Source organism: Coturnix japonica, chromosome 14 (genome assembly GCF_054131305.1).
Source record: "Coturnix japonica strain WE chromosome 14, WE-NBRP24, whole genome shotgun sequence".
NCBI lineage: Eukaryota > Metazoa > Chordata > Aves > Galliformes > Phasianidae > Coturnix > Coturnix japonica.
The window spans coordinates 6,058,607-6,079,387 of NC_140676.1; the positions used below are offsets into that span (position 1 = coordinate 6,058,607).

The 20,781-nt window shown below is 42.5% G+C and overlaps 1 protein-coding gene across 12 annotated transcripts in view; it reads left to right on the forward strand.

Annotated features, from left to right (window-relative positions):
- AGBL1 (AGBL carboxypeptidase 1) overlaps nt 1-20,781 on the forward strand; it is a 460,538-nt gene that overhangs the window by 77,895 nt on the left and 361,862 nt on the right. For 10 of the 12 annotated variants that reach the window (XR_014934298.1, XM_085515376.1, XM_085515380.1 and 7 more), the window contains 2 exons: nt 1,075-1,168; nt 19,662-19,699. Coding sequence is in view for 11 of the 12 variants with exons in the window: in XM_085515376.1 (XP_085371502.1) it covers nt 1,075-1,168; nt 19,662-19,699 (132 nt within the window). In the remaining variant the exon portion in view is untranslated. The remainder of the gene's footprint in view (nt 1-1,074; nt 1,169-19,661; nt 19,700-20,781) is intronic. The other 2 variants (XM_085515383.1, XM_085515382.1) reach the window with 1 other exon arrangement.

The window sequence follows — 20,781 nt, forward strand, 5'->3', positions numbered from 1 at the left end:
CATCCTAAGATTTAGCATTCCTGGCTCCCAGCCCTGCAGGTCCCTTCTAGCTGTACAGGAGCTAGTTTCATGCAATGGGCTTTCTCAGGCAAGCAGCCAAACCTCAACATTCAACCCTTCTCCCTGCAATAAGCAGCATTTGAAAGACCAAGTCTGACTGAAAATGCAGCCAAGGCCAGAAGCTGAAACGTGCCTTTATTTGAGTTTCACAGCTGTGTAATGACCCTGTGTTGCCTTCCACCCAGAATGATAATCTACACCAATCACTGCGCTGCTTCAGTGCACCTGCATCCCATTTCAGCTGCAGATGTTACAGAGGTTGCAGGATGCACACTGCAGCATGACCTCCTTTTGTTTCATGTCAAGATCCTCACCCTACCTCAGAATCCACCCTATACTCTTTTGCTAGGACAGTTCTGTTACTCTTCAGGTACCTCCAGCCCAGCTATGCTTCCATCTTGTCTGAGTAATTTTGACTCTGTTGCCTTTGTGGCCGACTAAACAACTAGAGTCTTCATTGGATGTTTTTAGAGTTGGATTGCCAGAACTGTCTATAAATGCTCCCAGTGTGTGCTATCAAGTGAAGGATTAAAGGTAGCTGAAATTAAGATGCACTTAGAAGCACCCCTCCCAAAAATATACTTCCAAACTGCTGAGTAAAAGCATGAGTAGAAGTGAACTTGACCCTCCATCATGCCTCGAAGAAATAAACTCATGCAGCTGCCTCTGTCAGATGTAGGAAGAATTTGAGCTCTCATTTTCCTGAACGTATTTGATTATGATTTGTTCTCTACTGAGTACAATATTCACAGGGAAAGGAGCTTTGGGAAACTCGGGGAAGAAGTGCAGGATTTGAGAACTGGTTTTGATGTGACTCTGTGTAAAGGTGTGTCCACTGCCAGCTCTGTGCTGCAGTTCTTCTGTTTGTAAAATGATCTATTTAGGACAATTGGGAGCCCATAGAAGTTTGCTTATGGCCCTGGGGCAGCAAGTCTCTTCCCTGCACCAGCTCTAAACACATCATTGCAGGCTGCCTGCTTCAGACCTGACTGCTTTTCTCTTTTATTGGTTTAGTTGCTGCAGGAACCACGCTTGGCATCAATGGAGCCATGGAGCTGCTTTTCAAAGTCATCACCCCCTACAGCAAGCAGAAGGTCAGGACCGTCAGGTAAGCACTAGCCCAAAGGGAACTCATCTTTCCAGACCAGCAAGGAATAAAATTTTAGTTCCACTTGAAAAGGCTAAGAAATCAGAAATCGATGCACAATTTCCATTCACTTCAAATTTGCAGTTTTTTTTTTCTTTTTAGAGGCAAAAATAGTTCCCCGAAGGACATGCTTATGCTGTGATTCATCACATGATTCATGCTGGTGGCTGTTCTCTTGTAGCGATGGCAATTTGATTACAAGGCATCATCCTTGAGTTTCCAGTCAGGACTGGATTTTGAGAAGTGCATCCAAGCAGCAGACAGGCTGCTCCTGCCCATCCCTTAGCAAGAGCCTCCTGTCACCACTGGCCTGAGGCAGGTTCAGTGGGACTGTGGCAGTTCTGTCTCTTTTTTTTCCTCCTGCAGAGAGCTGTGACCAAATCATTTCAGTGTTTTTGAAGAATAACAGTTAGTGTTAACCCAGGTCTGTTTTTAAGCCCATTCTAAATATTTCAAATAGTACATTCGCTGAGGAGAAATCAATTTTGCACCCCCGCTTGAATGTAAAATATTATTCCTTAAGCTTTCCATTCTGGCAGTGCCTCAAATGCGTTTCAGGGAAAACCTTTCAGCGCTGGAGATGAGCATCCACTAAAGGACATAACATGGTTTGCTCATTGCAAACAGAATGCAGAACTTATTGCTATGACCTCTCCCCACACGTTTGCTGAAGTAACACAGAACCTGCTTGTTCTCTTCCTTAGATGTGCTCTGCTTTTTGGAGCACATTGTTCCTGCTTGTTCATGAACATCTTAGCAACGTTCAGTCAAGCCTAGCTTCTATACAGACTCATTATGGGTGCAGTTTGTGGATGGTGGTTACTGAAGAAGGAACTCTGGGTTGGGTGTGATGTGTAGGTGAGAGGTGGAAGGACAAATGTGGCACAATAATTTGAACGTTTTATACATAGCTGTAACAGGAGTGTAGGCCAGCCCCTCTGGATGGGGGCACCAATAGATCATGACCTCCCAGATTTTCTTGTGAAAGATTAATACCAGTTCTCCCAGTATGGCCAGTTACACAATATACTGCAAAGGAAGGAATTTGAATTATTTTTCAATAGGTCCAATTGATTAACTTGCAGTCAACATGCAGTACTTTTGTTTGCTAATGCAGTTTTTTTCCAGTTCTTCTGCCTATGTATCTGGGGTTATAAAAATTTGAGCACTTAGTCTTACTAAATAAGATACCAATAGGCCCAACAGATGCACAGCTTCCCACAGCTGCCTTGTTAAGGGAAGCCAACTCACTTTTGTCTATGTTTTTGGCTTTCTACTATAGTGCTGAGTAATTGCTTCACAGTGTCAGTTCTCTTAGCCAGTGCACCTGTAATTCCTCTGCACCATCACTCCAAAAATATTATATGATCCAGCATGTTTCCAGCATGGGGGTTTGCATATCACTCTGTGAATATTATTGCTATGGTGTTATTCCTGGGATATCTTAGTAGCCTCCTGGTACAACTTAAAGACTCAGGAAGCATGGAGAACTGTTTTATGACAGTAGGACCCAGGCTAAGTTAGTTCCAGAGTTGGACTTGACTTCTGAGGCAACCAAAAGTAGTTGATGAGTCCGTTATCTTACCTGAGGAAATTGCACCTAATTCCCTGGTTTCCTCGTGTTTTCCCGAGGCACTGGCTGCTATTAGACTCATATCAGTACTACTTGTCTGACTGTCTCAAAGATCAAGATCTGGGTGTACTGGGACTTGGGCCTCTGTCGTTTCTCTAGTTCTTTATTATTCAACGGGACTTGTTGCATGAGAGCACAAGAATTTGTGCTTCTATTTGCACAAAGTCAACCAACCCGATCTAGTACTTGATATGATGGCTGATAATGCTGCCTGTGGCAAGGGGTTGGAACTGGAAGATCCTTGAGGTCCCATTCAACCCAAGCCATTTTGTCACTCTATGAATCAGCTGGCCCACCTAGAGCTGTAACTTGCTTGTTCTATTTAATAAAAAGGAGCAGCTGAGAAGGTCAGTGGCTCACTAGAGACAGGCTATTTCACATCAGAAGAAGCGTGAAAGCCTGTTCTGTTTTAAAAAGCAATTGCAACCTATTTAAAGGCTCTAGTTTCTGAATCATTAGTAGGGACTGTGTTTGTTTGCAGTCTGTTTGGATGTAGTGTTCTTGAGACTGTTTTCCCCAGCAAGCACTATTGCTGGCAAGAATATAGGCCCTGAGACTGAAAGTCTAGACTGCGAACGGGTTGTAATTCTTTTCCAGCATTAACAAATACCTGGGATAACTATGGTTTGAAAACAGAAGGCAGTTTAAAGTTCATCAAGAAATGGAGGTATGTGTAAAATGCCCTTCTTTTTATTCTTTTTTTAAGTAGGTCTAATTAAAGAAAATTAGGGTTACTGTGGAAGGGACTTCATGGATGGGCTTTTTGAGATGCTGAGGGAGTAAAAGGGAGTCACATGCTTTGTCTAGTTCTGCATGTGCTGTTGGTCATCTGACTTGGAGATGGCACAGCTCCTCCCAAAGTCCCTGTGTTGAAATCTAGGGGAAGTTATTTTGGTGTAGTGAATTGGTCATAAAAGCATATGCTTCTTCTTGGCTGCTGGTATGGAACTTGAAGAGAATTCTAGCTTGTAACCTGCCTACAGAGGGAATCTTGCGATGTCCTCCTTGCAAGCCTCTGATCCTCCCTTTGTATTTGCCCTTGATGCCTTCTCTCCATAACCACATACACCCATGATTTGCCTTGCTGCTGGGAAGGAACAGCTGGCAACTGTGGGGGCAGAGATAATCCATGTTCTTTGATCAGCTGCCAGGAATGCTGCATTGAAAACGCACTTCTTCTCTTGTGGCTGCACCCGCATTCTCCTGTCCTTTGCAGTAGTAAGACCAGTGTCACTTTAAGAATCTGCCCTGGAGAGTGCGCTATCAGAGCTATTTATTCAGCCAGCTAAGATGTGGAAACAAGATACATAGTTCTATTTATTTTTCTCAGTGGCAAAGCTCTGGGGTATTTAGAAATAGTCTCCGATGCTCCAATTGACCTTTTCTGGGTGTGTGCCAAGTAGCTCTGATTCCCCTGGGACTGTGACTCATGGACTTTATATGGTCTTAGTTAGGTATCTGAGGTCTTCAGGTTGCTGGTGCCATAACTGTGGTTCTCTCCAAGACTGCCCATATCTGAAGCAAAACCCACAGGGTGAAATGTGAAACTTACTGGGGTTTAGAGAACTCCTAACTTAAGTACTGTCAATTTCAAGAGAGATGGAGACTCTAGACTGTCTTGTCTGTTTTGTTTGGTGTTGAGTTGCTGTGAAAGCTTTCTAGTTCATTTCTGTAAGGACGGTTTTAAATAAAGCCAGATGTTCTGTTTATGTCAATAGCAAAGTGTGTGAGTGGGACGCTCAGATCTTTGCTGTCAGCACCTTCTCTAATGTAACTCCACTGGTGCCCCACACAGTTCAACGACTCCAGCTCCTTTCAGCTTCCATTATTCACTATATGTTTCATATCTTCTACTAGCCTCCCACTTTTCCCATGTCTCTTTCACCAGTCTCGCTCATCTTCCCAGTTCACTTGCTCTAGGAGCCATCTGGGTGTGTTGTGGGCAGATAGATGTGGCTTTGGCAGCTGTCTGCTCTCTGATGCTAGATCTCTTTTTCTTGGATGTGTCTCCAGGTGGCCAAGCATCAGGTATCCTCCTCAGGCTGCTGGCACATTGAGCAAATGGCTTTGAGGGCTGCTTGTGGTCTGTGGTTAAGTGTTGTGCCAGTCTTGGGTGCCTTGAGTTGGAGATGGATTATCAAAGCTAGTGAAAGCAAAAAAACAGAACTTGATTCTTTCACATGGGGAGTATACAGGCTTTAGAAAATGGCAGGTGAGCATGAAATTGTAAGGAAGGGAACCACTCAGACATCATCGTATTCTGTTGTTCTTGAAAGGTTGGTGGGCATTCTCATTCCTAGTGTTTTAATAAAACCAATTCAGATAATGTCTTTGTTCCTCAAAGCTCTTTGTGAGTACGTCTGTTTACCACACTGAACTATGAGTACATTGATTAAACACATTGTAAGAGGAGTGCGTACTTATCAGAATTTAAAGAAGAAAAAAAACCCCTTGCTTTCTGTGAATGTTCACGAAACTTGGCTTTCTTCAGTGGGTTGTTCTTAGTGAAGTTTGACTACTTAATTAACAGCAGAAAGTGAAATAACAAGTCTGGGAATGGTGCCAGATTAATTCAGTAGAAGATGAAACATGAAGAAATTCTCTTTGCTCATGTCCAGGGTTGCCTTTTTCTGACACGGAATCACAATCTAATGTGTAGTGTTTGTTGGCTGGTCCCAGCTCCTCAGACACTTATAGTGGATCTTAGTTTCCATGAAAGGGAGTAATTCTTCTCACATACCCACCTCAGATGAAGTAGTTGTATGGGCTCCTTGTATGTTTAAGGGAAATAGAAGTGGGATTGTCTTTACCTTTATTGGATGTTTGCCTCTGGAAGTCTGAGGGGGCTGTTTATTTCCCTGCTGTCTGGGGAATAACGTGGAAATGGTATGAATGGGAATTCAGAGTTAATTACTGACTTAGAAAAAACAGTCCTCTCCAGTCAGGACTCAAAACCCAGGAGGAGACGAGACCAATACCTCCTGTGTGTTTTCTTTGGCAATGCTTGTTGAGGGATGTCTTGGGTTGACGAGTGACTCGTGAATCTGAAAAGCTCAGAAGTCAGGAAGAGATTCCTATTGTCATCACGTACTTCTGATAGAATGAGACCTGAGAGATTTTTTTTCATAGCACTCTTGAAAGCAGATTTCATTCAAGAAAAGAAGATTGTTAAGGTGGTCCTAAGAGTGCATCGAAACCCAAAAGCCCGTATTCAATCACATGCTATCAGAATGACCAAGGAAACCATTAAGACCCAGAAAATATTGCAGCTGTAGGTTGAGAGATGGGGTGTACAGTGCTTTAAGTGTGCTTTGAATATATATATAGTATTTTTTCTATACAAAATGGGTTGCGTGCAGCTGAGATTGTTTTCTGCCCTCAGAACTGGTGCTTCTGAAGCAAGATAAAATGCGAGTGTTGAGCCCGTGGTGTTGAAAAGTGACTGAGTTGCCACATCAACAAATGATTGTTAAAATGATCTCCTGTGACCTTAGAAAGAGGAGAAGGGGTCGGAATGGCAGTTGGCTGTCTCCCTTAGAGGACATAGCAGAAATGACCCGAATACTAGAATTATCTCTTCTGTTAAGAAGAAGAGATAATGGAGAGACACATGAAAGAGATGCAATTACGAACGCATCCCAGGCTCCATGCAGGGCAAGTAGTTTCCTCAGCCCTAATCCTGAATAATCCCTTCCTGGTTGACCACAACATACATTTGCTGCAACTGCATCTCCTGAATTGTCCTAAGGTTTCAGCTGCCCTCTCCTTGAACAGGAGGACATGTTACGTGGCTGTTGTCAGACAGTATTTTGAGGATGAGTGAGGAAATCCAACACACCAACATGGTGATCAGGTCGCCAAAGAACTAATACAGTAGCTGCTGTGATTGGTTCTTTTTGAGGAGTAGTCCACATAAAGCTTCATGCCTTTGTTTATTTGGCAACAGTTCCTGATAGGAGATCAAAAGCAAATCACCCTTAATTCCTCTTGTTAGTCTCTGTTTTGCCATTAATCAAGTTGAGCAGTTTGGATATTTAGTTGGAAAGTAACACAATTCTATTGGAATGTGGTCAGAATTAATCAATGCTTAGTGCCTGCTGATTCTCAAATTGCTATTAGGTTCACTTGATCCCTTTAGAAAACTCACAGGAGGGAATTAGATTTCTTTTGAGCTATGTCACAACCAAATGACATGTTTCCTATCTGGGCTTGATCTACATGTGATTTAGCTAGAAATTCTTGCAAAATAGAACTAGTAAATATTATTCTGAATGAGATGATGCCAGCAACAAGGGAGAAAAGCGATTGCCTTTAAAACTTCTGTTTATGTCCAAATGTCTGTTCAGCCTTACTGCTATTTCAGATAGTGTGGAGCAGAGAGATGCTCATCACAGAGATGATTTCAAGCATTAGGTTTTATTTACTTTAATGCAGTGAGCCATTGTAATAGAAGAAATGAGCTCTGAGCCAAAGGTGTCCTAGTTTTATGCAGTTTCCTCTCTGTTCTTTTTACGGTCTGTGTGGTTTCTCTCCAAGAACGACCTGTTCTAATATTAATAATAAGCTATAAAATCTCATTTCAGACTGATGGTATCTCAGTGCTGCTTTGCCGAGTAAATAGTTGCACTGCAGAATTATACTTCACTGGTGTTGTACTGTTAATAGCAGTGGAAGAGAGAAATTGAGAAATAAAGAGATAGATGCAAGGGAGAAAAGAGATGCTTTCGGATGGGACTTGAAAATAGATGAAGGCTTGAGAAAGTGTAAAGAAATAGCAAGGTGGTTGCACGTGGCCAAAGGTGTTACACATAGAAACCCTGATGCCATCTCTTGGTAGCCTCTGGTATGGCAGGATTAAGCCTAGATAACCTGTTTTTGAGCCATTAAGGATGATGAGTGAGCGCAATACAGAGAAATCCACTCCTTGGCTTGACGTGATACCTCACTGACAGGGAGGAACTGGATTATAAATGGACATACTATGATGCTTCTCTTATATTTCAGTTAGAAGTAACAGAGTTCAAGAAGAAGCAAAGCTTTCAACTGAAGACTTTGCTTTGTATTGCAATTGTTTCTTCCCCTTTGTTGAGCTGCTGGATTATATTTGGGAGAATGATATGGGAGCCAGTTCCTGCTGTTCTCAAGTCCTTGATGTTTTGCTCTCAGTGGTTCTTGGTTGACCGTTTCTGGTGGCTTTGTGTGTGTGTGGATACTGCAGGCAATTCCGTGCTTTTCTTGGTGGGAAGGTCTCTCTGTCCTAGCTTTAATGTACCTCATTCTGACAACAACTGTTAAGGCTCGCAGCAAGGCCTCTAGCGTGGGCTATGCAAACTTCTTAGGACACAATATCCAGTCAGGGGTTGTATTCCATGTTGCCATATCTATTTCACTATTGGTCTTTGTAGTATCTAGATTAAAGCTGACACTTGGGTGCCTCAGTGCAGTCAAACTGTCTTTTAGATATGTCTCAGAGCTTTTTTCACCTTACTGGGGGAGCCACTGTCAGTCCCATCCAGATGGAGGCAACACTTGATTTCATGTATCAGTTGCATCCCAGAGTGCTGCCCAAAGGTAAATAAATTGTCATTGTCACTGAGAAGACCTTGTGGCTGAATATGGGAATCCCATAGAAGGATGAGTAAAGAGTGATGTGCACAAGTTGTGCTGGACATTTTGTAAATAGCACAAATGGAATCATGGAATAAACTAAAATAAAAAATGATAACAGAGGCAGAAAGATTATAAAGTCTTTTGTAATATAGGAAGAAGTCATAGAATGGTTTGGGTTGGAAGTCCATAGCATTCCAAGCCCCTGCCATGGGCTGGCTGCCCCCAGTAGCTCAAGGCTGCCCATGACCCCATCCAACCTGGCCTTGAGCACCTCCAAGGATGGGGCACCCACAGCTTCTCTGAGCATCTGTGTCAGTGCCTCCCCATGTTTGGTGAGGACAGAGAGGTGGAAAAATGAGGAAGGGGGAGACAGGTGTTATGCTTGAGCAGGATGGGGCTGAAGTGGATTGTGGAGTGAATGAAGAGCTGGCAGAGTGAGGAGAGGGCTGAGCAATGTGACCTTGTAAACATGTTTGAGATAGATGAGAAGTGCCAAAACTTTCCGAAGGCATCAGTCAGACAGTAAGGAGCTTATTACCCCTATAAAAGGGTAGGTGGCACCTATAGAAGACCCTCCCAGCAAATGCTCCCAGTCTAAAGGTAGGGAGGGGAAACATGAAAACAATGGAAGAAAGCATCAGTGCAGACCTTCAGTAACAAGAACTTAGCACAGTGTTGTCTCTGAGCACATGCTTCCACACAAGAAAAAACAACCCTATGAATTTCCTAGGGCTGCTATGGCTTTGCTTTTTTTTGTGTTTGTTTCTTTCCAGCTCCACCAGTGCTGGCAGCCGAGGTGTGAACCAGTCTTTAGAACTATCAGCGGCATTAAAAACACCACAGCGATTAGACCTGCCCTCATCAGAGTTAAATGACATGGTGTCAAAGCTCTTAGCAACAGGCTTTCTACACTAGGATTCCCTATCCTGATAGCGTTATTGGAGCTGCCCCAGCAGCAGCAGCAGGGCAGCTGGTTTTAGCAATACAGAGAACAGGCAGTTCAACTGACTGCCTTCCAGTGAGCAGGAGGGAGAGAGCTCCAACGCTCTAAGGCTTTTTGGGTAGTTAGATAATGCAGATTGTAGAAAACAAAATAGCAAGTTGGAAAACTACAGTATTTACCAAGTGCAGGTGGAGTAGATTTCATTAGGAAAGGAAAGCTATAATAGCAGTGCTATTAGCATCACAGGTCTGTCTTGCTAACACTGTCAGGGCTCTTCCTGGTCTCTTTATCTGCAGGGCAATACTTGGAATGACAGCAATGCCAGTAAAATCTGTAAATAAACCCAGAGCTGAGCGGCTCTGGGATGTGTTCAGAGACAAGGCTTGGAACATGGAGGGGAGAACCTGGAAACCTGACGTGGCTGGTGAGGAAGAACAGGGCTACTGACTCCAAATAGAGCTGCAGTGCTGGGGTTGGGAATGGAAACTCCCCCTGAAGCGTGGATCTTTGCAAGGTCATGGCTCTGAGACCGAGTTTTTACTGTTTGCCTGCAGCAACAGCAAGGCTATTATAGGAGATAAAGAGAATTGTCCCATAGCTTTGGCTCATTTCCTTTATCTTCTCTCTGTGTTAAATGAATATAGGTTGGTCTGTGTGTGTACTGTAGGATATGTTTTGCAATGGCCTGACAGCTCTATGTACTCAAAAGCTTTCTTTTCCTTTTGATTTTTGTTTTGTTTTAAATTGCACTTAGGCATATGTGATTATTCCAGCCTTGTCTGCCTTCCAGATTCTTCTGTGCAGAAAAACCAATGGCACATGGAAGAACCATCCCAATAGCACTTGTATTTTTTTAACGTGCTTTTTTATTTATCTCTGCTGGTTCATTCCTCTATTTACAGCTGAAGTTCTACCAGCCTTGGCTTTGATATGGTCTGTTTTCATATCCTAAACAGAGCCTGGTTTGATTACATCAGATGAAAGTTTTCCAATGAATTGAGAGGAAGGGGGAAAAAAAAATTACTAACAGTTGAGCTTCTGCAAATTACTGCTATAAAAAGTCCCTGCAGTAATGCTGGTATGACATTGTTGATGTTACATGGCCAATGTCATGACCCAGTAGTTGCTATATTTTATCTTGTTAGTGATTCCTGCCCCCAGCTCCCCACCCGTAAGTGTTGTGAAGAACAAGCACCAGCACAAAGATGTGACTGGTTTGTTTAATAAGGAGCTGTGTGCATGAGATGGGGGAGGAAAAAAACAATGAGTGTAGCTGGCTCTGCCACCACAGTGAGATGCTTGCTGCTTGCAAGCTGCATGATGATGTAGTGGTCAGTGCTGCACCTGGGGCTAGTGCATACTGTGTGCTGACAAGTCTCCTTGCTCATAGATGTGGGGATGAAATCTGTGGCTGTGCACTGGGTGTGTGGCCTTCCTACCCATCATATCAAAATCTTGATGTGCCCTGTGTGCTGGATCTGACTCAGATCAGCTGGGCAGCATGCCATGTGGAAGGCAGCATGGGTGAGCTGACAGAATACTGTCCCAGTGACTCTTGATGAAGCCTCTAAACTGTATGTACTACTCTTTCAGGAGAAGACCCTCACCAAAGCTGTCTCCATTGCATTCTTACATAGCCCATGACAGGTCTTTGAAGTGCAGATATCTACAGAGGTGCTGCAGAGAGCCTCATCTCTGAACTGCAGTCTGTAGGGTGCCCATACTGGGGCAAGATGCCCTACTTCTGTCCTACCTGAGCTGCAAAGTTGAGGTGAGGACAAGGACATCAATACCAGTGTTGGAGTAGATGTGCCCACTGCTGTGAGTGTTGTTGGTGGTGGCTCAGCCTGCTTGCACAGACAGATCCTGCTGAGGATGCTTTCTCATTTACAGCAGCTATCCTGCTTACTTTGAAGTTGATCACATGTCCTCAGATAACTCTTCTGATGACAGCTTGGAGATCTTATGTCCAGAAAGCTGATGTAGTGCAGTGAATGGCATTCAGTTTCCATACCTTGGCTCCTGTTCCTGCAGAGGTACATCTGTGTGTACTTCACATTACAGCAGCATCGCCATTCTCCTTCCTGCATTTTGAGCAAGACAACACACAGAATGGCAGAGGGAGGCAAATAGCAGGACTGGGTTTTTTTTCTGCTAAACCCTTATTGAAATTCCCAGACAAGTTAATAAGCTTTCCTCCCTGCTTTGCAATTGCAACATCTATTTTCCCTGAAGACTTCATAGTTTCTTTATTTGCCTGTGGCAAATCTACTCAGTGCTGTATGTTTCTAGCGGTGTTCCACATGTGTTTTGCAGTCCATATGAGACAGACTTGAAATGTTTCTTATGGTCTGGCTGATGGTATTGAATTAAGAGGTTTGGGTTGGTTAAGGCTGAGTTTTCTGAAGAAGAGTCCCAGATCTTTAGAGATCTGGTTGTGCAGAGGTAAAGATGGAGATCTGGTATTCACTTGGAAAGCCTTTTGGAAGGGTTCAGGCTCAACTCTACTTGGTTATAGAAGGCAGTTCTGATTTTAACTACAAAGGAGCTGTGAAAAGTCCTGTTCAGTGCTGGCTGCATGCTTAGACATGGAAATGCCTTTTTGACTTAAGATAGCTAATGTGAGTCTATAGGGCAACATTACTTTGGTCCTCAATTATTTTTGTGCGTAGATCTCAATTTAAGACTGGTTTAGTAGTACCAGCTAAGCTCAGCATTACACATGTGCACACATGAGGGGTTTATAAACAGCCACAACTCAGTATTTCCAAGTATGTTACTTAAAACCACAAAACTGTGCAAGTGCCCAATCCATAGTAAGTTCTGTGCTGAAAGGTTAAGTAAAAATAACCTGTGTGTGCATGGCAAGAGAATCTCACTGGAGGTGATGAAAAGTGTGGTATCTGGAAAATGGGAGACAACTGGTGGCTGCTCTTCCCTGTATTTGGTTGAAATTCCACTTGCATGTAAGCTTTTCAGAGACTCTGATAATTGAAAAGCTTTATATTCAGGAAGATTAATTAGCTTCTGTGTTTTCCCTGTGTTCCCTGCTGGGAACATGGATGTAGGTGTAGGCTCTGTCAGTGCTGCAGTGAGCTATGGTCTTATACTATGGGTAGGCTGTGCAACTGAACTCTCACAAACTGGCTGATCTGGATAAGACCGTAGGGGGTTAATATTGCATTATTGCCAGTTCACAAACATCCATTTTGTACCTGTTCATGCAGAGTAGGGAGAAATGACTCCAGAAGCTGTGTTTGTGTAGAACTGCTTCCTGTGGTATATTCAAAGAGGCTTTACAAGTCAGCTCTTCTTCTCAAGAATGTTAAGCTTTAACTTTTCCTTTGGGTGATCTTTATGGATGTTCCTCAACTGGACAGAACCAGAGGGGGAGCTTGAAGTGCCATAGAAACTGACAGCATATAAACAGTCTTTCGAGCTTTGGCTTCTGCTTCTGCAAGCAATACCTGCTGTGTATCACACGGCAGGAGATGCCTGGGCATTTCTTTGGCAAGGATTGAGATGCACTTCCCGTACCTTGTTCTTCTTTATTACTAATTTTAAGCTAATTTAAGCTAAAAGAATAGGATGGATTTTTAGGATACAGTTGTCTCACTTTCTGTACTTCTATATTAGAAAGAGTAGGATACTTGTATGAAGGCCTGGAGGGGAGCCCTGGAGTGACTCTTCTTCCTGGGAGGCGGAGATGGAAGAGGCTGAAATGCTGTACCTTTCCATTGATGTAACCTAACAGGCTCCAGGGATGGCAGAGATGCTTGGAGGATGCTTCAGTGAAGGCTTTGAGCTGAGCCTGGGAACTGAGAATAGATTCACTGCATTGGCCACTTAGAGTAGAATAGAGGAATTTACAAAGGACGGGGGCTTCTGCATCACAGCCATAACTTCTCAATAAGCACAGTGTGTGATTCTGGAGTACACAGAAGTGTGTAAGATAGGAGAAAATTCAATTCTGGGCCTCTTTTAGGCTTAAAGTGTAGGGAATAATCACTGTTAATCATTTTGCATTGACTTTGTGCATGCTCAATTACTGTTTTGTTGCTTTTTTTTTTTTTGACACTTAATGCTCACAGAAATCTTTAAAGGTGGGGAGAAAATACTTTTCAGCATGAATTTAATTTCTTCTCAGTTTGTGTTCTAACTCTACTCAGCAAAAAGAATCGCTTCAGAGGGAACAGCATCCATGCAAGATGCATAATTTGTTCAAAGGCAGCATGTGCTTTTCCAGGAAAACAAATGAGAACACTGGAATTGAAGTAGCCATTGGAAAAGGAGCGTGTGACTTGTATTGTTTTTGTTCCCTTTCCTTTGGCACCAAACCAAAAGCACATCTGTGCAAAACAGCTGGATCTCTGAACACCACCTGTTGGCAATGCGTGGGACACTGCAAACTGTAAGCAGGCTGTGCCTTTAGCATAAGTTTTAATACCCAGCTAACAAGCTGGAACTAAAGCAGACACGACGATGGGTGTGTTTTTGTCAGTCTCAGACCATGCAGTGCCATGAAAATGCTGGTGGTGTAAGCAGCTTCCCCCTCTGAATCTTCAAAACTTGTGAAGCTGCTGCTTTTAAAACTTTAAAGAGAGAAAATTACTGTAGAAGTATTTGTGTGTTTAAAGTCTGTGTTTCTGGGCCACAATGGAAATGGCTGTTTGAGGCATTTGTCTTCCGGTTGTGTTTATAATGTACATATTACTGTGGTTCCTACATGTTGTTTCTGAATGTCTCTCGGTTGTCAAATATGAAGTTGTTGGTTTTTTTTTTTGATTGAGTTAGTCTGTGATTGAATACACCATTAGTTAAATACAAGTCCTAAGAGTTGGGGACAGAAAGCAGCCAGGCAATATGTACTCTTAAGTGCACTTAATTCCTTCAAGAGATGGGGGCAATTGGAGCTTATGGGCTTTAAGCCTGTAAGCTGTAATACCTTGAGAGTCAAGATTCCCATTGTGCTAGATGCTGTACAAATATATAGCATGGTCCATGCCCCACACCCTGTGAGATATAAATAAACATGACAGCAACAAGTGAGTGTAGTGAGAAATAGCCAGATGAAGAGCAAAATGAGAAGATGCTGAGGCAATGCGGGCTGCCAGGCAGGGGAGAATCTTTTATGTCTCTAAAGATAGTACATTACATCTTCATTATCCAGGTGTGATTGCCTTTAGGAATTGCATCAGGTCTGAAGAGGTATTTAATGAAGCACCAAGTCATTAGCTTTCATTCAATAATAAGAGGATGTTTCATGTTTAAGCATGTATAAAGATAAAATCTCGCAGGAAAAGGAAGTTGCTGGTTAAATTACTGGGGAGCTGATTTACAAAGCCCTGTTGGATCAGTTCTTTGTTCAGTCTTTAGCATCTCAGCTGTTCCCTGTCCATAGTAACAAGTTGGTCCTGAACAGATGGGCACCAGGCTCCTCATGCCCTGTGAGTCTTCAAGTCACTTCATGTAGTCCACCAGGCATCTCTTCTGTAACATTTTTCATTTCCAGAAGGCTTTTTCCAATGCTGTGTGGAACAGACGTAAGCAATCAATTCAAGAAACGGAGAGTTGTCCATAGCAATGCTGAGAGTTACAGCCTATGAGCCAAGATCAGAGTGGAGATGGAGACTTAAGAGATGCTGCCTCCTGGTCTCCCCTGTCTGCAGCACTTCCAGCTGATGTTGTCCCCATAGCCTAGATCTGAAGGGGTGACCTTGTATTAAGAGCTTGTGTTTTGTCTGTGCTGAATAGCCTGACTTTGCTGGCTAATCTGATTCTTCTTTGGCTTGAGAAGTGCATTTTTTTTCTTTGTTGTTGCTCCTGGTTCCTAAGCACAGGATCTGGAAGTTGATTGTCTGTCTGTCTGCAAGCTGCACTCCTGCCCTGATATTCAAGCTGCTGGTTTGGAAACACTTCAAAAGACTTCCATGCTTCAGAGTGGCTGTCTACACTGCTGTTACAGGCAGTTTGTAATGTTTTCTGATTACGGTGAGGCATTTATTATTATGCCTTTTAAGACAGCACAACTTTATTTATATACATCTTTTTATTGAAACGTAGAAACGAGTCTCCTTTGAGATAGCTGCTCTGTCAATCCCAGTGCAGGATTTGAGGAATGTATTACCACTGAACAGAAAATCAGAGGAAGGCATCTGGGCAGGTTCACCAGTTTGTTTTTTGCTTTTTTAAAATGAAATGTTTTTTTTTTTTCCCCTTATTCCTTCTGAAGATAAATGCAGAGTTCTGAACTGGGCATGTTGTCAAATCCTCAGGTCTAGCATATGGCTGGTAGAGGCATCTTTCTTCTGCTCTTAAAAGATGGGAACAGGAGGGAAAGTTTATTTTACTCTCTTGCTCTCATGTGCTGTTTATCTCCTTTCTCTCTGTCTTCCCATCCCAGATTTACTCATCTCATTATCTCTTCTGATGCCAGTAAAGATGCTGATGGTTTACCATATGCTGCTAAGAGGTGCTGGTATCACAAACACAAGTTGCCTTGGATTGCTTTAAGCCCATTGACTCATCTGTCAGCTTGCTGTTGCTTTCAATGAAAGCCTATTCTGCCTTCTCTTCTGTCTTCTAATGTTGTTTCCCATAGGGTGTTTTTTGTATTTGAATTTGTTTTGTGCTAAAGGTAGGTAATATTCTGGGGCTTCTTGCTGACAGCTGACTTAAAGTGTAAATTATAATGCTGGTATTAACTCCAAGCTTAAAAAAAATATATGCAAGGAGAGTTCTCAGCTGTCCTGTATGATGTTCTTCTTTCCTGACATTATTGTTCTTGAGAAGAGTTTGCACAGATACAAAAATACATGGAAGGAAAATAAACTTCACTAAAAGACTTCCCAGAGGCACCGCTGGTAGCTTATGAAATCTCTGGGTGGCAAACAGATGGAACTTCTAGCACTGCATCTTTACTGGTGTTGTGTTTCTCCTGGAGCAGTGTTGGGTGTAAGATGCAGACTACCTGGGCTTCCAGCTTACACTGGTGCAGCTGGTCTTTTCTGGCCTGGTTAATTAACTTTGTGTTTGAAGAAACTGTTTATCATTCAGTTCCATTTTATGCATGATTAAAATGAAGGCATATAGAACTACTGTGATTTCTGGGTCAGGTTTTTCAGAGCCTTTCCTCATTGGCAGCTGAGCCTTGTGATCCTATTATAAGCAATTCAGGCTCCCTTTTCAAATTCATTACATTGTTCATCCTGTTTCTGCCAAGAAGATGCTTCAGAGCCTCATTTTCTAGTGCTTAAGACCTTTCCTTTTATTTCCAGTTGAAATTTATTCATGGCCATTTTATATCCATTTGTCCTTGTGCCAGTTTTGTTCTTTAGCTTGAATAGTGCTCTGCCTTATGCAGTGTTTACTCCCCCCCCCCCCCAAATGTGTGTCTATGGAGAAATAGCAAGTCACCCTTCAGCCATTATTTTGCTAAAGTAACCAAACTGCCATCTTTAGGGCTCCTGAAATTTCTCTGCTACTGTAATTGTTTTCTTAGCCCTTTTCTGCACCGTTCCTTTCAAGCACTGCACACAGCTGTTTGAGTGAAACCTGAAGTTAAAAGCTTCATACTTTCCCTTTTGCCATTGGCAGTGACTTTCTGAGATCTGATCTGTCCTCTTGACAATTACCGCCCTGTTGGGTCACACTTGTCCTAATCCTCTAATGGGCTCATCTATCTAGGGTGTCTTTCTACTCACTTCCAATTTATGAGCCCTAGCACGTAACAACTCTTATTTAACCCTAAATGCATAACCTTGCACTTTGACTATTACATTTCATCCCACCTCTATTGCTTCAGAACTCAAGAACATCCTGAGATAATCTGAACTCATGTCTGTTGGCAATAGCTCCTGACTTCACACTGTCAGCAGATTTTGTTGGTATACTCTGACTTTTTGTGCTGAGGTTATTAATGAAAGTATAAAATAAGATCAGTCTCAAAATGTATCCTTGAGAACTTCCACGTGTAACCTCCTTCCAGCCCAATAATTCCTCTTTCAGTGCATCTCCTGCTACTGCCTCTTCAACCAGTTCCTCTCTCACCTTGCAGTTCTTGTACTAATCCTCATCTTCTTCCACTTTGCTAATAATTTCCAAAGCTTTATTGAAGGATGGAGAAATGAGATCTACTGTGTTTCTCTTGTCTAGAAAAATCTGTTATCCAAGAAAGACATCAAGTTAGGTTGGCTTGCTCTACTTTTGGTTAAGTCTGCTTTGTCTCTTAAACTTGTTCAGTGCATTTGGCAGTTTACAATCACGTATTTAATGACTTTCTTTCAACATGTATTCTAAAACAATGCATATTATTGAGGTTAGCCTACTGGGTCTGAACCTGCTTGTGAATAACAGTAGAGCATGTTCTGTAGGATGCACAGAAAATGTCTCTGAATTGAGGTGAATTATGAGATGAAATGCACTAGTTTGTTCCACTAGTTTGTTCATTTTGCTGTAGCACTGTGTATGGTGTGGACTGAGATGAGGCAGTCAGCTAGCATGAGGCTGGGCTGCTGACATGGCAAGTGAGGAATCCAGCTAGCGACAGGACTGTCGTGTTCCTCAAAAATCAGGTGGAAGTTGAGAAAATTCATACAGTAAACAAGGTGTCTCTTCTGTATGGATCCAGAAATATTTGTGTTCTTCTTTCACTCCTTTGCTGTTCAGGTGTGTGATTGATGCGTCACCTAAAGCTCATTTTTTGCAGAGAATAGTGTGAAATTAAGTAGATGATGTTGTCTGTTAAAACGTGTGTGAGCTTTGAGAGGAGCTCTGTTTAGAGCTGTTTGCTTTGTCCCAAGCTGGATACTTAAGAAAAGGTTGAGTGATCGGTGGATGTAGCACATCTCTTTCCTGAGCGTGCAGAGCGACAGGTAGATGACGGTATTCCTCCCACCAGCTGAATGATTGCTGTTTGGGTGGAAGTAAAACAATGAGAGCATGACTGTACTTCCCCAGTGGGTGGGATTTTAGCTGTTTATTTCTTGAGTCCTTTTGTGTGCTTTTTTTTTTTTTCTTTTTCCTGTACCTTGGGGTAATTTTTATGGAGATATGTGCAGTTGGTGATTGTTGGCTGTTGTTTTTAACGCTGTTGTTGAACTCATGTCAGATTCATTATGTAAGCGTGATGTTAGACAAAGACATCGACCCAATGTCAACAAGAACCAGATCTTGAATTTTTCTTAGTCTCAGCCACTGCTGCAACTCACAACAGGCAGAAGCCTAATGACAAAAAAGAAATAGTAATTTTTTTGCTGCAGAATGATAATTGGCTCAGTGTGGAAGTTAATGTGATTTTATTTGGGGATTGGTCTCTAAAGAGATTACATTTTAAGGAATCCATGGGCATGAAGGGTTTTGCAGCTGTATTTATTCAATAAGCTGTAGGCACTTGAAACTTTGCAGCAGTGAGCCAGGTTAGTACATGGCTCTTCTTGCTCCAGCAGAACATGACTGGAAAGGGATGTCTTCTGAGTGGCTGGTATGATGGTGCTTATACCGTGGGGAATGAGGATATCTCAATGCGGATATCTCAATGTAGATTTCTCCAGCTCCCATTTAAATTGGTGCTATGCTGAGTCAGGCAAGTTGAGTTGCTTACTTGCACACTGAGTTGATGTAAAGGTTAACAAAAAATCTCAGTGTATCTCTCTTCTACTAACTCTTTAAGATGTATGTGGCAACCGCATCACGTTAACAGGTTTCTTGCAAGCCCTGATTTGAGTGGGGAACTTTTGTCTGCGGCTGCGGTACAAGACATAACTGTAAGAAAATGAATCTTATTTTCAGTTTGAGCTGGTGGGCGGGAGAATGGAAGGGAAGTTTGTTTTGGGAAAGTGGAGGGAGGAGTGGAATTCATTGGAAAATGCTGACATGTCCCAGCTGGATGCAGAAGGTATCTGCTGATGTAGATGGAAGCACTGATGTCTGGAATAGGCGTATGGTGAATCTGATACAAGGAAATGGTTCTAGGGCAGTAGTTTAAAGACTTGCTTCATTACTTTGGGTGTGTGGCTATTTCTTTACATTTAATGGTCACTACAAATCAGTGTAACGCTAAAGCTAGAGGGCTAATGGTCGTTTAGAATAACTGAGTCAGCTGCAGAACCTGGATTCTCTGCTGGTGTAAGACATTGCAGCTCTGTCAAAGTCAATGATAAGCTGTCAGTTTCAACCAACTGTGAAGCCTGACCCAGAAGATCACGAAGATGAAGGTTAAAAAAATTATCAAAGAAACTGACATTTTTCCATCTTTCTTCTTTCCCCAGGGCAGCCATTGAGGCTCTGGCAGCTTTGCTGAAATCAAGTAAGCTTTTCTTCATATTATGACTTTTCTTTCTGTGTTGTGCTGCTGGACAGAATGATCCTGTTGAACCTCATTCTCCTTTAGTATCCACTTCACCCTAAATCCCCAAAAGCACTGCTTAATTAAAAGAGGTACTTGCTTATACATCTTGCAATGCTTTTCAGCGCCTCACGGCTCTGTGAACATGCAAGTCTATGGGAGTTTCTGTAAATCCCAGGAGCAAGTTGCTGAGGGAACGAAATGAAATGCTTATTTTGAATAATCAGTGAGCAGTGATTGATCTGGTGCTTGGTACAGTGGAAAAAAATAGGGAAAGCTGTCCAGCAAGTGAATAATGCTCATTGCTCTGCTTTGTCATTACTGGGAAATGGGTACGAAGAACTCTCTGTCCTGTGGTGCTGTTGTATTGTGAGCTAACCTGGAAACAATAGCGTTATTGGGAAAGGTTTGGGAAACTCCTGCACTGCGAAAGATGTGGTCTTATTCTCCCTTGCAATTTCATGCAGACCTAAAAGACAGGGCTGTAGCCTATGGATTGCTGGGGCATAGCTATGGCAGGTTGTGCTTGGCATCTGCACCAGCTGGCTGTGGGTGTTGGAGGCGTTAACAGGGATTCTCAGTCATGCACTGTTGTATGACTGTTCCTGAAATGAACGTGTTACCCTTTCCTGCCTTTTTCCTATCCGAAAACACTTACCTTATATTACTAGAATATAATAAAGCTTTGATTAAGAAAGATCGCTCCACCATTGCAGACTATCTTCTCTCCAATAAATCACAATGGTCTACTGTCCTTCTCTCCATCCTTCTCCTCCCCTCCCCTTTTCCTTTTTATAGTATTAGCAATAATACATTTGTGAAAATCTGTAGTCCTGAAAGCAGTGCTTAAATGAACAAACTGCAGTGGGATTGTCTCTGAGTCGCACCAGCTCAAGTGATGAAAACTGAAATAATGCTCCAGTATTAACCTTGCTGTATAGATTTAAAGGTCATGTTATTGCAATGAGGATAAGACCTTCTGCTTTGGGCACTACATCTTAATAAGGGGGGTTGTGGAGCTATGCCACAGCTGCTTGCAATAT